Raw genomic sequence first — 15,464 nt, 5'->3', positions numbered from 1 at the left:
CTTGACGTTGCCGTAAATCCTTTAAATCTTAACCAGAGGAGGCCCTGGATTTAAAACGGCCCGTTCCTCAGCATGACCCAGCCAGATGTCTGCTTCTTCCGGCAGGTGGCGTGGGTCCTCACCTGTGGCCGAGATGCATCCCATCCGCTTTGAGTGATGCGAAGTCTCTCTTCTTAGTCCTTTAAAACTCCTGCTTATGTAACTGCGGCCACTGTGTTGACTATGCTCAACGTCTCTTAACGCTCACTGTTCCTGCCTAGGGGCAGCTCTCTGGAAGCTCATAAAACCCACTACTTGCCTGGGACTCCTAAGAGTGCAGACGAATACATATCTCCTTGCCCTGTCCTGGATTTGTCCTCTAGATCTTTGCAAGGAGATGGGGGGGATCAAGATGGATTTGGGATAAAATTAAAGTGACGTGTGCAGAAAGCCAAACTAAACCCAAAAAGCATACAGGTGAAAAATGATGATTGTGGCTTCCTTGCTCACTGGGCTAGAGAAGTGACCAAGTGTGAACCGAGTCTTGGATGAGAGGAGTGACTTAGCATTGGTGACTGTCCTTACGAAGAACTGTGCACTCCCGGGCGAAGAAGCAATGGTATCTCCTTCCCAACCTTTGGCGAATTAACGCCAGCCCAGACCACCAGGTGGTTTCGGCGGCTGCTTGAGATTTGATTGCTCCTGACGAACCTCCACGGGCCCTTTTAACCTGTCGATGTGTCTGTTTCAGATGGAGCAGGAAATGACCCGGTTACATCGGAGAGTGTCAGAGGTGGAGGCTGTGCTTAGTCAGAAGGAGGTGGAGCTGAAGGCCTCTGAGACTCAGAGATCCCTCCTGGAGCAGGACCTTGCTACCTACATCACAGAATGCAGTGTGAGCCTTCCCCAAAGTCCCCTTCCCTCGGAGGTGGCACTTCCTGTCGTGTGTGTCTCATCCTGTTTCATGACGGCTTCATGAGGCACATCACAGCCAATGGCAGACAGTAGAGAGAGAGGGAGTATTCAAAGGCAAGGTGTGTGATTGGCAGTGAGCCAGGCGGGAGGTCCCAGAACAGCGAGACTGGGCTCCAGGAGTCCAGGTAGGCTGTGGAGCCTGGATACTGTCATAGTTGTCACCGCAGTGAGCTGCAGAGGGTCCTAACACCTCCCGTCCCGACCTCTCTGGTCTATATCCTGTCCAACACGATCAGCCTCAGGAACCCAACTCTTAAATAAACAAATCCGCCCAAGATCAGTTTTCCATCGCCTAGAACCAGTGTAGCAACAAGAAGACTCAGCCTGTAAAAACCCAGACCCTCTGTCATTATTTACCATGTGACTTTTTTTTTTTTTCTCCTTTCCTTCACAAGAGTAGACTGTCTTCTCCATTGTCTCGTTAAATTTTTCATTCAGGTGTTTTTTTTTAATGTGGCCAATTAAACAGTCTTAAGAAGTTGAATCCCACATTTTTCAAGTTTTTTTCACAAGGGAGAAGGAAATCTATAGAACGTGGCTGATTAAGAATAACTGCTATGTTTCCATTCCAGATTTGGCTGCCTTTCAGTGGTGGGTGAAGTTGTATTTCAGATATGTATTTCAGTGCCACTGAAGCATTGAGGGAACCTTATGGATGAAAGGTGTCCAGGAGACGTAAGCCAGGAGGTGGAAATAGACTTCTCGGAGTCTTAAATGACAACTAGGGAAGAAGGAAGTCATTGCTGCTTTGAAAGAGGGACCTATACCGGAGAGCCCTCTAATAACTGATATTCCAGAAAAGACTCTGTAGCTGTCCCCATGGTGGTTTAACAAAAGGCTAAGGGACCTCATTGATTTTTAGTCCTGAACGTACAAGTAAGTATCTGGTAGGACAGGTAGATGGCGGTAGGAGGCAGGTTGTGATGAAGTTTCAGGCTGGACCCACGAGGTCACAAGGTTGAGATGATGATTCTTGAACCAAAGGGTTTTTACAGGATGAAAACCGGAGCCAGCAACCAACTGGAAGTTGTCAACTTTGCTCCGTCACCCGAAACCGTCTTGGTGTCCGCGAAGCAGCTTGCAGCTCCCTTAATGAATCTTTTCAAACAGAGCAGGCACCACAGGGCATCCCTATTAAAATTTTTGCTTTCCTTAGAGCTTAAAGCGAAGTTTGGAGCAAGCACGGATGGAGGTGTCCCAGGAGGATGACAAAGCGCTTCAGCTTCTCCATGACATCAGAGAGCAGAGCCGGAAGCTCCAGGAAATCAAAGAGCAGGTATGACCTGATGCTGGGGAGCAGGGCTGCACCTCGGACCTCTGATTCCAAGAGCGGCGTGTTTGGGCGGGTGGGGGGAGGGTGGAGAGAGGGAAGCGGGGGTTGGGAGGAGGAGAGAGAGCTATGTAGGTCATTTGAAAACTAGATTCTCCATGGTTTATGTAAATGGTGGAGCGCGTGTTCTAGCTCCTTTTGAGGTCTGCACCCCATCCTGGCCACTCATTTCACTTAAAGGTGTAGGTTTAGAACAAAGGTAGCCAAACTGCGGCCTATGGGGCGAATCTGGCTCACCACCTGTTTTCCATGGCCACACGCTCAGATTGATTTTTGCATTTTTAACTGGTTGGGGGGGGAAAAGAAAAGAAAAGAAGAATATTTCAAGACATGTGAAAATTATACGGAAAATATGTGGATGCTTGGTTCAGCATCCATAAACAAAGTTTTATTGGAACACAGCTGTGCCCATTCATTTATGTGGTGTCCATGGCTGCTTATCACACTACAATGGCAGGGGTGGGTAGTTGGGACAAAGACCATATGGCCTACAAAGCAGAGATGGCTGACTGTCTAGCTTTTTAGAGAAACAGTTTGCCAATCTCTGCTTTAGACCACCAAAAAAATGAAATACTTTTACATAGCTTCTCAGATGCACTTTAAGTTTTTGGGAAAAGACAGGACAAGTCGTAGCGTCTATAAAGATATAGAAGAAGAGTTTGAGCAGCGAAAGCCGAGTCAGAATTAACGCGGGGAATCTGAGTGCAGAAAGCCATCCCCTGAGTGTTCAGAAAAGAGAATCAAGATGTTTAAAAAGCTTACTCTCTCTCTCTCTTTTCCTTTCTAAAAGGGTTTTCTTTTTAGATGGTTCATTTTTACTTCGCCTCATTGTTTCCTTTTTAGCATGGATTTTTCTGTCCTTTGAAGAAACTGTAAATAGAAACTTTAATGAAGAGATGGCAGTGAGCAATTGGAGAGCTGAATTATCAGCTGCCAGGCAACTCTCATTCATTTCAGGAAACCTAATGGAAGCAGCGATGGCAATGAACATTTTTGTCTCTGGGTGGCACAAACTTAGCCATATGGGTGGTGCTAATACAAGAGACTCCTGCAAATCATTCGGTCCATTAACTCTTCTTTAAAGATGGAATGATTGTTTTGGGGACTTTGTTGGCCTGATCTCTTTATCACCTTAATATTTTAAAGTGGTTAGTTAATATCCTCCTGCTTGATAAAGATGTTATAAATAACCTGCAAAGGAAATGTTGCAATCTGTTCTGAACACCAATACTAATCTTAGAGATTTTGAAGGTTACAGAGAGTTTGAAAAATCTGCTCTGACAGTTGACTCATTGCCCCTTTTATCAACATAGTTTTTCATCCTAAAAGTTTCAAGAGATAGGATTCTTTTTCTCCCATTAGTTCAATGTGTTTTGGAGATTTGCTTTTTGGTGACATCCTGGGGAAATGAAAGCTGCATTTGGCCAGCAGAGGGAGCAGCTGGTGTCCGTGAATTCCATAGAAACTGAATTATCAGGACATTTTGAAAAGGTACATGCTGGTGGTTGAGTTCAAAGAACTGTCTTTGATGATTCATACCACAGTTGGCATACATGTGGAGGTTTAGATTTAATGATTGCTAAAAGTTCCACGGGGCGGGGCGGGGGGGGGGCAGAAAACTTCTCAGTTTTGGATTTTATTTCTCGTCGGAAGATGGATCTATTAAAGTGAGTTTTGGGAGACCTCGATGTCTGCAGTCCAGGAGCAAGCATTTCCTGCTCTTCCGTAGACCCATAGTAGTTGGTTTGCAGCATGTCCATTCCTCCCAGATTTGGCATTTATTCCCCACTGTTTCTCTCAAAAGCTAATTTCCATACAGCTATTTATTATTTTATTTTCTAAACATTTTGCTTCTGCCTAGCTACCCCCTGTAGAGTGTTTGCATTTGGTGTAAAATAAAAACACCTAAGAGCCTCACATGACAGTTGGATTCAGGCACCACTACTAGAGATGACTGATGCCCTTTGCCCTTCCTCAGGAAGGGAAGTGGAAGTCTGGGTCACACAGAAGGCACTGGTGTTTTGGGATTTCTGACTGAATAGGACTATGTCTGATACTGTCTTCCTATGATATCTGAGGCTCCATTCAGAAGACTTACTTTGTGTGGACCTTGAACGTTGTCCATGGTTCCCCATCTTGACCCCACTCAACGTGGCCTACAATCCATCCCATGCTGAGATACAACTGTTCTCTCTCCTTGGAAACAGATCTGATTCTTCTCTCTCAGACTGTTTCCTGAAGCGGGGATTTGGTTAGCTGTTGGATTTATAGGATTTCCTTGATATGGGCGGCATAATAACAGCAGCTCAACAGATGAGGTGGAATAAGCTGCGTGCCCCAAGAGCTCAGAATGCTGATAGAGATGTTGTCTGATTCTTGCCTTCCTCCCCCTGGGTGCTGACAGCTCAGGAAAGAGAAACGTTTTGAGGGGACGGAACAACTCTCTGTCCTTGCTCTTGACAAAACACGAAAATTACATTCCCTTCTCACTGACAATTTCCAGACAGAAAAAGGAGCTTGAGGATAAAAGATGCCCAAGATTTTCTCTCAGAACTTTGCTTCCACTACAGCTTGGTGTTTGTGCCTGTGAGCAGGGCCACAGTAGTTTTAGGGACCCATAAAATGTTTACCTTTTTTTTTTTTTTTTTTAATCAGAAGATAAAAGTTGAGCTTTTAGGTCAAAGGAACTTTTTCATAGATAATATTAATGTTTTTGTCTTTATATGAATGCTGTTGTAAAATACAGATTTTTTTTTAAAAAAGGTTTATTTTTGAGAGAGTGGTGCACGTTGGAGGGGCAGGCAGAGGGGGACAGAGGATTTGAAGTGGGCTCCACACTGAGAGACTGATAACAGCGAGCCAGATGTGGGGCTCGAATTCACGAACCGTGAGATCACAACCTGAGCCAAAGTCAGACGCTTAACCGACTGAGCCACTCAGATGCCTCTAAAATATAGTTTTTAATACATTTTTTTTTTAATGGAGGAAGGGATGCAGGAAGGCACGGTGCCCAGAGCCTTTCGAAAGTCATAGCGCATTTCTGACCAAGGGGTCTAGAAAGTAACAGATGTAAATAAAGGATATATCATTTCACATAATTCGGTTCATGTTCCACTCTGTCAGTTCAGATAATTGTGAGCAGCTTATGAAGACCTTTGGTTATATAACCCATGTCACCCACTTAGTATGCATCACCCAGAAAACCTGGTGCCCCGTGACTTCTGGGCTTGACCTTCAACGATAGTATGCTTATGGGTGGGAGGGAGTGAAATGAGACCATGCTCCACTCTGGACTCATTTTTTTTCCCTTCCCAGTTATACAGAGAGGTGTGCTTGCATGGAAACTATCCAATTTTCATAAGAATATCACCTCAACTTTAATGTGCATCTGGGGGTATTGCTTGGTACAATGGGATGAAAGGTTTGCTTTCTACCCTGCTACTGAAAAAACCAATTATTGTTTTTACTGGTTAACATGTCCTTGTTCAAGTGATACCGCTTCAATTATTTCTTGGGAGAACAGATCTTAGAGATGTATATTGTGAGTATCAAAGATAGTCTTGATTCAATTCCTTGTTCTTTTCATTTTGTATCCCTACCCCTGCCTCAAGGCACCTTTGACTGGCTCCATTCTCATTCAAATCCTAATATGCATAAGCTTTGGTTTTGCTAACAGAGAATATTTTCATACTTCGCCCCAAAGTTTTCAAAACCACTGCCCATTTCTCTGGTAAATCCAATTTTTGAAAAACCAATTCAAATGTTCTGTTTTGATTTTAGAAATTCATTTTGGAAAAGGTCAGGCTGTTTGGATCATTTTAGAGGTTTGCTCAAGGGAAAAAGATAATTCTTTCTCCGGAGTTGTCCTCACAAGTTATTTTGACCAGAGCCAGTGCTTTCTGACTCTTCCAGATTTCTGGGTGACTTGCATTTCAAGAGCAACGTTAAGTTCATCATTCAGTTTTGGGCCCAGAGAAATTAATGGTGAGAAACTGACATGATGAGTTTCACCTTCCAAGAGTCTTTCCATGGAGATTTCCAATTACCCCCTTGTGCAGTCTGAAAGGTTAATTTTAAAACTAGTACCATATCTAATTGTGTTAGGAGCACATGACTTCTAAAGGACAAATCTATATAAATGATTACCCTTGGAGGAAAGCTACATGTAAGCAGTTTATCCTGGTGGTTTAAAGAACATCCCTTTCAGCTCTCCTGTGTTGCAGATGCCTTAAGGTTCTGTGCTACTTGTGCAGTATTATTTGCTCAGAGGATCTTATTAGGTACAGGCACATGTGTTCCAAATGGTGTTACTAATGATACATGATCTACGTTGAAATAGTTGAAGGATTTAATGTTCTTTGCTTCTTCCTCACCCTCCCCACACCTCTCCCTTCTGCCTGTCGCTGTCCACCTTTTCCCCAGGTCTCTTCTCTGCCAGTCAGCCTTCAATGTGCATCTTCCCTCCGTGGTCCATGGTCTTCTGTCTTCACTGCCTGTCTTTTCTTTTAGGAGTTCTAAAGTTCGTCCTTCTTCCCTTGCCTGCTCTTTAGGAGTACCAGGCTCAAGTGGAAGAAATGAGGTTAATGATGAATCAGCTGGAAGAGGACCTCGTTTCAGCGAGGAGACGGAGTGATCTCTATGAATCGGAGTTGAGAGAGTCTCGGCTCGCTGCTGAAGAGTTCAAGCGGAAAGCCACAGAATGTCAGCATAAACTGATGAAGGTAGCCAGCCACCTGCCAGAAGGCTGTTTTGAGGGGTCGACTCCTGGATGGTCTTTGCAAGAATAAAGGGAATACTAGCTTAATCAGTGTGGGGATTAATGGAATACTCTGCAAAGCTCCTGGTCCTTATTTATAGAAGATAACTTATTTATCATCATCATCATCATTATCATTATTTGGCCACAGAAAATGGCCAAATAATTTCTATTTCTTGGTAGAAAGTACAGCAGGCGGTGTTGTCTTTATATGACTTTAAGGCTCTTGAGATTTCCCAATATGTTTTATCTCTTAAATTACAGGCTAAGGATCAAGGGAAGCCTGAAGTGGGAGAATATTCCAAACTAGAGAAGGTATTTTCCATTATTGGTGTTGCTATTTTTGGTAGATAATCTTTTAAATGCTATTCTCCATGGCCAGTCATTGCTTAAGAATGCTTTTGCAATGGACTGAGAACTCTCTTCTAGGTTTATTTTGATGGCCAATCTGTGGGGAAGCATGTTTAACTTAGGTGTGGTTCCAGGAGGGGTACAAGACACCTCATTTTTTATCATGCCCGATCAGAGTAACATACAAACCGAGACTCTTAGGAAAACACACGTGAAAATTTCTATAGTCTTAAGTCACCGGCAACTTCGATTCTCTTGCCGTACGTATGTTGCTGGTTCTAGGGAGATTGTCAGCATGGAGGTTTGCATTGGGACATTCAAAGCCTTCTCTGATAGGCCACTGGTCTTCCTCTCCATTAGTAGGCACTGGAAAACAGAACAAAAAGACCCCAGAGAAACCTTCAGAAAATAGAACTGCGCTAAATGTAGCAAGACGTTAATGCCAATTTACCTTTTGCTTTATTTCCCGGGATTTTAATTATAGATCAATGCTGAACAACAGCTCAAAATTCAGGAGCTCCAAGACAAGCTGGAAAAGGTAAGCCTGAGGTGATTTTTTGGGGGAACTTACCCCTCATTTCCAAATACTTTTCGTTGCCTTGTCCCGGAGCCTGAAAGATGAGAGAAACCGAATTAGTCAGCCAGCACCGAGGAAAATGAAGGGGGAGTGAGCTATTACCTGAAAATATCAGAGCTCTGAATATAGTTTTTTTCCTTTTGAGACATGTCAGCAGTGTTTATTTTTAAAAACCAAGCTGTGCGAGACACTCAAGTAAAAGTTCTAATTATACTACGACAGAACCCAAGAGGCCAAGAGGCCAGCTTCTTTCCCTTCAGGGGGCCAGGCTCCCTGTTCTGCACATTTGTAAGAGAGGTAGGTGTTGTTCATGACCCAAACTGCTTTCAGTGAGAAACTGTGGGCAGCATTCCTGCCCACTGGAGGGCTGGGGGGAACTGGGGAGTCAGCTCGGGGTGGGGGAGGGAGTGCGTTTGGTTTACACCATCCTGTGCATTGGTGGCTAATGACCCTCCTCTCAGCCAAACACTGGAAATGCCAATGAAAAGACCGGAATGAATGTGATTCTGAGACATGCCTGTCGCATCAGGAATGCGAATGTGTTTCCTGGCCTGGTTTAATAGAGCCTCTTCTTACTTTTTTTCTTTTAAGTTGTGGTTAAAAAGCACGTAACACTAAATTTACTGTCTCTGAAGTGCTGTCATTTTAAGTATAGAGTTTGGTAGTGTCGTGGACATTCACATTGTTGTGCAGTGAATCCCTAGAACTTTTTCCATCTTGCCAAACTGACTCTTTACCTGCTAATTCTCCTTCCTTCCTCTCCCTAGCCTTTGGTAAACCACCGTTCTCCCTCTGTTTCTGTGATGTGGACTACCTCAGATACTTCATATGAGTAGTATCATACAATATTTGTTCTTTTGTTAACTGGCTTATTTTGCTTAACGTGATGTCCTTGAGGTCCATCCACATTGTAGTGTGACAGGATTTCCTTCTTTTTTTTTTTTTTTTTAATGTTTATTCATTTTGAGAGAGAGAGTAGGGTACAGGCAGAGAGAGAGAGAGAGAGAGAGAGAGAGAGAGAGAGAGAGAGAGAGAGAATCTCAAGCAGCTTCCGCACTGCCAACGCAGAGCCTGACACGGGGCTTGATCTCAGGAAGCGTGAGATCATGACCTGAGCCGAAATCAAGAGTGGGACGCTTCTCCGACTGAGCCACCCAGGCGCCCCAGGATTTCCTTCTTTTGAAAGGCTATGTGTGGTGCCTGGGTGGCTCAGCTGGTTGGGCATCCGACTTCGGCTCTGGTCATGATCTCACAGTTAATGGGTTGGGCTCTGTGCCGACAGCTCGGAGCCTGGAGCCTGCTTCAGATTCTGTGTCTCCCTCTCTCTCTGCCCCTTACCAGCTTGCACTCTGTCTCTCTCTCAAAAACAAATAAATAAACTTAAAAATAAATAAAGGCTGTGTGATACTCCACTGTGTGGATAGACCACATTTTCTTTCTCCCTTAATCTGCCCCTTCTTACCTATCCTTGAGCTCAGTAATGAAAGCCTCTCCCATCCTCTTTCAGCTAGAAGTTTGTATGAGGATTCATGTTTCCGTCTAGAACTGTGTTCTACACTACAAGTGTGATGCCAACCACACATGTCAGCTCCTGGTGTAGTTTTAAATTTTCTAGTAGCCACATTAAAAAGGCAAAAAGAAACAGATGAAGTTACTTGGATGATACAGTTTATTTAATCTGATATATCCAAAATATCATTGCTGCATGTGTCAATACTAAAATATTTACACTGTTTCAGCTTTTAAATGAATTAAAACATAAGTAAAACTGAAAATCAATTTTCCAGTCACACCAACCACATTGTAAGTGCTCAGGGGCCATGTCTAGCTAGTGACTCCCATATTGGATGGTGCTAGTGTTCAAGTTTTCTTTGCAGTTTTTGCTTTTTAGAAATCATATTTCAAAGCAGGTAAGTGTGAGACTATTGGTTTCTTATGCTCAGATCTTTGCTCTGATGCTATAAGAGCTACAGTATAGTCAAGACCCAAATGAAAATTAACTTCCAAAGGTTTAGCTGTTTTTTTCTTTCAAGCACAGATTTATGAATTACCAGTGCATCTATGGCTGTTATATCCTTTGACAGGTATTTATTTGAAAAAAAAGTTTAAAGTATAGTTTTTATTTTGTTTTCTTATAAAAGTAGTAAAAAAAATCCCGAATTAGCAAAGGAGATAATTAAGTAAGGTGAAAATTAATGCTGTGAGGCATTAACACCTGGGCAGATAAGTCCACTAGACCCTTTTTGTTTACATTTACTACGTTGCACTGAAGCTAAGGTACTACTGATCATCAGATACACCTTTATCTGCGCACCCCAAGAAGGAAAAATTGCTGTCCATTTTAACTGTAAGATGCATTCCAAATTCAGTGATGTGCGCTTGGGCATAGACAAAAATACAGAATCAAGTGAATGTTTACAGGTTTTGAAAATGGATATGATACATATATACTTCGCATTACCTGACTTTTCTTGTTGAGGAGATTGTCACCATCTTTTCATGTGAGTAAGTCTGGCCATCTGTCTCCTGTCCCTCCTCTCCGGGCAGGCTGTAAAAGCCAGCACAGAGGCCACTGAGCTGCTGCAGAATATCCGCCAGGCAAAGGAGCGAGCCGAGCGTGAGCTGGAGAAGCTGCAGAACCGTGAGGACTCCTCTGAAGGCATAAAAAAGAAGCTGGTGGAGGCCGAGGTGAGCAGGGGACCTCAGCCCACAGTGGACTGAGCCTGGGTCCCGGTGTGGCCGCCTGTGAGCTGCTGACCAGCTTTGGGCCGTGCGGAGGGAAAGACACTGCAGAACCACCTCTTGCTTATGTCTGACCAAACCACTTTCCCTTCTGCAAATCCTTTGAAGCTTGAGAGGAGTGGCAATGTTTTCCTCAAAAGGGAAAAAGAGATGGGTCACAGCAGCTTCAGGTAGAAAGATGTTCTGCTAAAAGCTTTGCCTTTCTGTTTTCCTCGGACCTCACTATGCTGCGAGGATTTATGTTCAGTAGATGAAGTGTAATTCCATCCTGAGTTTTCTTCCCTCTGCACCCTTGTTTTTCCTTGCCTCTTCCCCATGGTGTTAATAACATTATTTTTCAAGGCTTCACCTGTTACCCGTGTGTCGATGGCCCCCAGGCCTAGATTTTGGGCCTCTTCTCTCCCTCGAATTCTTTGTTGTTGTTGTTGTTGTTGAAATCTTTGAAATAATTGTACAGGGAACACATGAGTATCATCTTGTTGTAAAAAATTTGAACAGTACTGAAGAATATAGAATAAAAAGTAACACTTGCCCTTCACTCCGCCTCCCCGCCGCCGCCGCCTCCTCGGTGATGGTTCCACAGAACAGATCAGAGTTGATTTAACCATCCCCCCACCCCGTTGCTGGGCCCTCTGCTTTCCCTGCCTCGGTGCCGGCTGGTGCATCAACTCTAGAATGAACTCAGTATCTTCCCCCACGAGTGGGGCTCCCTTCTTAATCTCCTCATGCCAGCCAGGGCCACTGTCATTTATCTGGTCACCCCCTGGCTTGAAACTTTGACATCGTTGACTTCTCCTTGCCCCCCTGCCATTCAGTGAGCCACTCAGTCCTATAAATCCAGCCACGCTGTCTCCCCCCGCACCTCCCCTTCACCCCTGCTTGCCATTTCTGTGGGCCTCCTCGTGGTCCAGGCCTTCTTTCCCTTAGATGAGCAACACTAAGTAATTTCTTGGCCCTCCGCTCCCCGTCTTCCCTTCCCCCCAGCTGGCTCATATGATATAAGACTCATGGGCCTCAACACAAGGCTCATCAGCACCCCCTGCCCCATCCCAAAGCTTTTAGAGCTTCTCTATGCCCTGCGTGCACCCCTCAGCTTGGTACATGAGACTCTGAACCATTTGACTCACAAGTGCCCCCTTTCAGCTTTTCTGCTACTCTGTCCCCTAAAGCATCTTATGCTGAGCCATGGGAGGCTTCGCCTCAGCCTAAACTGGCTGCCTACCCCTCCGTATTTCTGCTAATGCATCTGCCTTCATCCGAAGGGCCTTCCACCCTCACCTCCCACCCTCCGCCCTCCAAAGCTCACATCTCTGTGACTTCTCCCTTCAGCTTTCGGTGAAAAGGCCTCTCTCCTGCCTGCAGCCTCCCACAGCACTCTGTACCTATTTTCTGTATGGCCCTTCCCCGTCTTAACCTATATTATGTTTCTTTGTGTTTGTCTTATCTTTTCCAAGGGCAGGAATTATGTCGGCTTCGCCTCCGTATTTTCCGTGATGCCTAGTGTGATACTTTGCAGATAGTAGGTGCTTGGTAAATATTTGAATGAATGAATGCACTCTTGTAACCCACACAACCGAGTACTTGGATTCTAGAAATCTTATTTTTTCTCACTGTTGCTTCGGATGCCCGAGACTTCTCTTCCTGCCTTGCGCGTATGCTTCTCGAGGCCGCTCTCCCTCGGTGCAGGCGCTATGCCCATAGCGGTTACTCCATTAAAACTCTCTGATTGATTCATGATCTACAGGAACGCCGCCATTCTCTGGAGAACAAGGTAAAGAGGCTAGAGACCATGGAGCGTAGAGAAAACAGACTGAAGGATGACATCCAGACAAAATCCCAACAGATCCAGCAGATGGCTGATAAAATTCTGGTGAGCAGGAACAAAAGCTGAAAAGTTAAAAGACCAACAGGTTAGAGGTTGCAGAGGGAAGGGGGTGAAAAGAAGAACGGCCTGCCGTCAACAGGGGAGGTATCTCCGAGTAGGCGAATGGAGAGAAGTGGTTTCAGTGTCTGCCACATTCCTAGGATAGCACGAATAACGAAATGTCGGACGTTTCAGCACCGGTAACAGATCCGTAATTATTACTTTTCTGCTCTGTTTGCTACTGCCTGACATTTTAAAAACACGAACGCGCATCCTCTGTCATTTCCGTTAAACGTTTTTACGGGAGCATTTACGTACCACCATCAGCAGAGTTTTGTATGGCTGTTAACTTTGCGAGGCCAACTTAAAAAAAAAAAAACAGCAGGGATTTAGACCTTTAAGACCAAAGCCCAGATTTTTGCTTTTGGAGAAGAAAGAAATTAGTCACGCAGGGTTGTTTTTCTCAGAGTAGTATTTGTCATAGATCCGTGTTCACCCACTCACTCTCTCTGCCACATTCCGTTATTAGGATTGTTCCCCGCCCCCCTCCTTAATTTCCTTAGATGTAGCAGGTCTTTTTTTAGGTTTGTAAATCATCATGATTCTGTTTTCGGCTCTGGTGACCAGATTAACTTCATCAAGGAAGCCTGGCTCTGGGAGTACTTGCAGATGTGTTGAAGTTTTGTCCCAGGCAGGTGAACTTTTTGAAAGGACTGTCCTTGGATCTCAGTCCCCAAGCCAGGAATGTGTGCCCCGTTTGGGAGTCTTAGTGATGACATGGAGTCTGTTCATGGTCCCTTCCCCCTGCCCCTAGGGGACCCTCTGGGGTGGGTGACTGTTCCTTTCTGCCATAAGGAGGCGAGGCGGTGAGCAGGGCCCTGCACCTCTCTCTGTCATCTCTGCATCACTTCTGGGAATTGAGTCACCTGCAGCCAAATGAACTCAAGAATGGCCAACTTACAGGCCTGCCCTTAATACCAAAACTACCCCCCAAGCCCTTCAAAACTTTGCCTGTCTATGTTTGCATATATGCATGAAGATACGGATGCTCTTGAGCAAACAGGTGAAAGAGAGATTGGTTAAATTGTTTTGCTTTGACACACAGTCTTCGTATATACGTCTGCACACAGAGGCAAATGTGACCGTTAGTCTGCCCTTTCTGTTCTCTTGTTCCCTCATCAGAGTTTCTCTTGGCGATTGTCAAGTGTGTGAATTTTATCGTGAGTAAAATTAGATCCCACCAAGATCCCACCACTCTATCCCTTGCTTGGTGCAAACAAAGTGGTTAAGTCTCTTGTGGTTGCAAAGTGTTTCTCTGTTTAATGGCGATGTGTTCATTCATTCATTCAACAAATATTTAATGAGCTTCTACTATGTGCCAAGCACTGTTCTAGGAGCTGGAAATGTAGCAGTGAACAACAGTGTTTGCATAGCAGGACCAAAGAGTCTGATCTTATACATATAAGCAAAGTTAACATTTTAAAAAAATGACAACAACAACAAAAAATGCCAAACCACCAAGAAATCAGATTTAGGATATCTACTTTTCCAAAGATTCACTTGCAATTAAAATGTAGGAGCATAGACTTCTCTGGACTTTTGGATTCTGTGTTGTAAACTCCCATCCATACATAGATCAGAAACTGGGTGTTAAAAGTTCTCAGGTTCAGGTATCTGAGCATTTGACCTATTTTTAGATTCTGCTTTCCGTTCCTGTGCTGTCTTAGGAGGACTGAAACTAAGAAAAGATGATTATCAAGTGATTCCTAACATAAAGAAAGAGCAAAACAGATTTCTTTGTTCAAGGGTATCTTGCCACCTGCCCAAGCACCTTTGTGGTTGTGCCTTCATTTATCGGAAAGTGCCTGTTGCTCAAGAACCATGTGCTGACAGGCTGTGAAATATCCAGGACATGGGCAAAGGAGGTCCTTAATACTGTTATATAATGATGGTGCTTGGAAACAGATCCCAAATGTCAATTGCTTTAAAATATTTGCTATTCTGATAAGACTTTTCACAACAGGTAATTGGGGTTCTCATGACAGCAAAATCTTTTGCTTAAATGGAAGAAGTCATTGCAGGAGATCCTTTAGTGCACATAAAGCCCTTAAAGTATGTTTTTATTAATTAAAATCCTGTTTACATTCAACTTCTCAAGATCACATCTGTTGCATTGCAATAGATCTTGTGCACCTGCTCTTAAAATTGAACACTTTACTGGCCCCCGAAGCAAAGTCAGTGCTGTAGACTTTAGAATTTCAAAAGCTTAATCAGTAACATTTTATGTGCATGTGAATCTGAAAGTATTTTTTCCCCATTTTATGGGCACATCCTGTATAATTTCCTCATTCTTCAGAATGCTCATAATTACTTCCACTTCAAGGAAAAATTTCAAAACAATGTGAAGAGATGAAAACTTGGAGTGATAACTTTTGATATTAGTAATTAACTAATGGGTCCAGATTCACAAGAATTAATGTAGATGCAGATATCTGCAGTTTACAGAGTGTTTCAGTGGATTGAATGCCACCTTTTGTAAGAATCAGTTTATGATACATTAGCAAGTGAATTGGTATAATTTTCAAATGAATTACAATTTTGTTTAAAAGCAGAAATCTTAGAATGAAGGGAACATGGAATCCAAACTATTTATATTCCTCCAAATTCTCTTCCCGTCTTTAATATATATGCATACATATTTACGTCATTATTATCAGTGTATTTTATGTTCTACTGTTTCCATTAGCTCTGTATCCTATAAACCTGATATGATGTGAATGTCCCCAGACAGTCACATTCTCCACACACCAGTTAAAAAAAAGAAAAAAAATCATTCCAACTCCCAAGTGTTTGAACTGTAACATTAGTTTTCTTCACAGCTAGGGCTCTT

The 15,464-nt window shown here is 43.6% G+C and overlaps 1 protein-coding gene across 1 annotated transcript in view; it reads left to right on the top strand.

Annotated features, from left to right (window-relative positions):
- Positions 1 to 15,464, top strand: part of CIT (citron rho-interacting serine/threonine kinase) — a 164,183-nt gene that overhangs the window by 76,808 nt on the left and 71,911 nt on the right. The window contains exons 11-17 of the mRNA XM_047088045.1: positions 731 to 874; positions 2,111 to 2,230; positions 6,835 to 7,005; positions 7,305 to 7,355; positions 7,876 to 7,929; positions 10,516 to 10,656; positions 12,455 to 12,580. Coding sequence (XP_046944001.1) covers positions 731 to 874; positions 2,111 to 2,230; positions 6,835 to 7,005; positions 7,305 to 7,355; positions 7,876 to 7,929; positions 10,516 to 10,656; positions 12,455 to 12,580 — 807 coding nt within the window. The remainder of the gene's footprint in view (positions 1 to 730; positions 875 to 2,110; positions 2,231 to 6,834; positions 7,006 to 7,304; positions 7,356 to 7,875; positions 7,930 to 10,515; positions 10,657 to 12,454; positions 12,581 to 15,464) is intronic.

This window comes from Lynx rufus, unplaced genomic scaffold (genome assembly GCF_022079265.1).
Source record: "Lynx rufus isolate CCGP_SWC_20201006 ecotype Redwood Valley unplaced genomic scaffold, mLynRuf1.p SCAF_24, whole genome shotgun sequence".
Lineage (NCBI taxonomy): Eukaryota > Metazoa > Chordata > Mammalia > Carnivora > Felidae > Lynx > Lynx rufus.
Note: the sequence above shows the minus strand (reverse complement) of the source record. Positions and strands in the feature narration are given on the sequence as shown.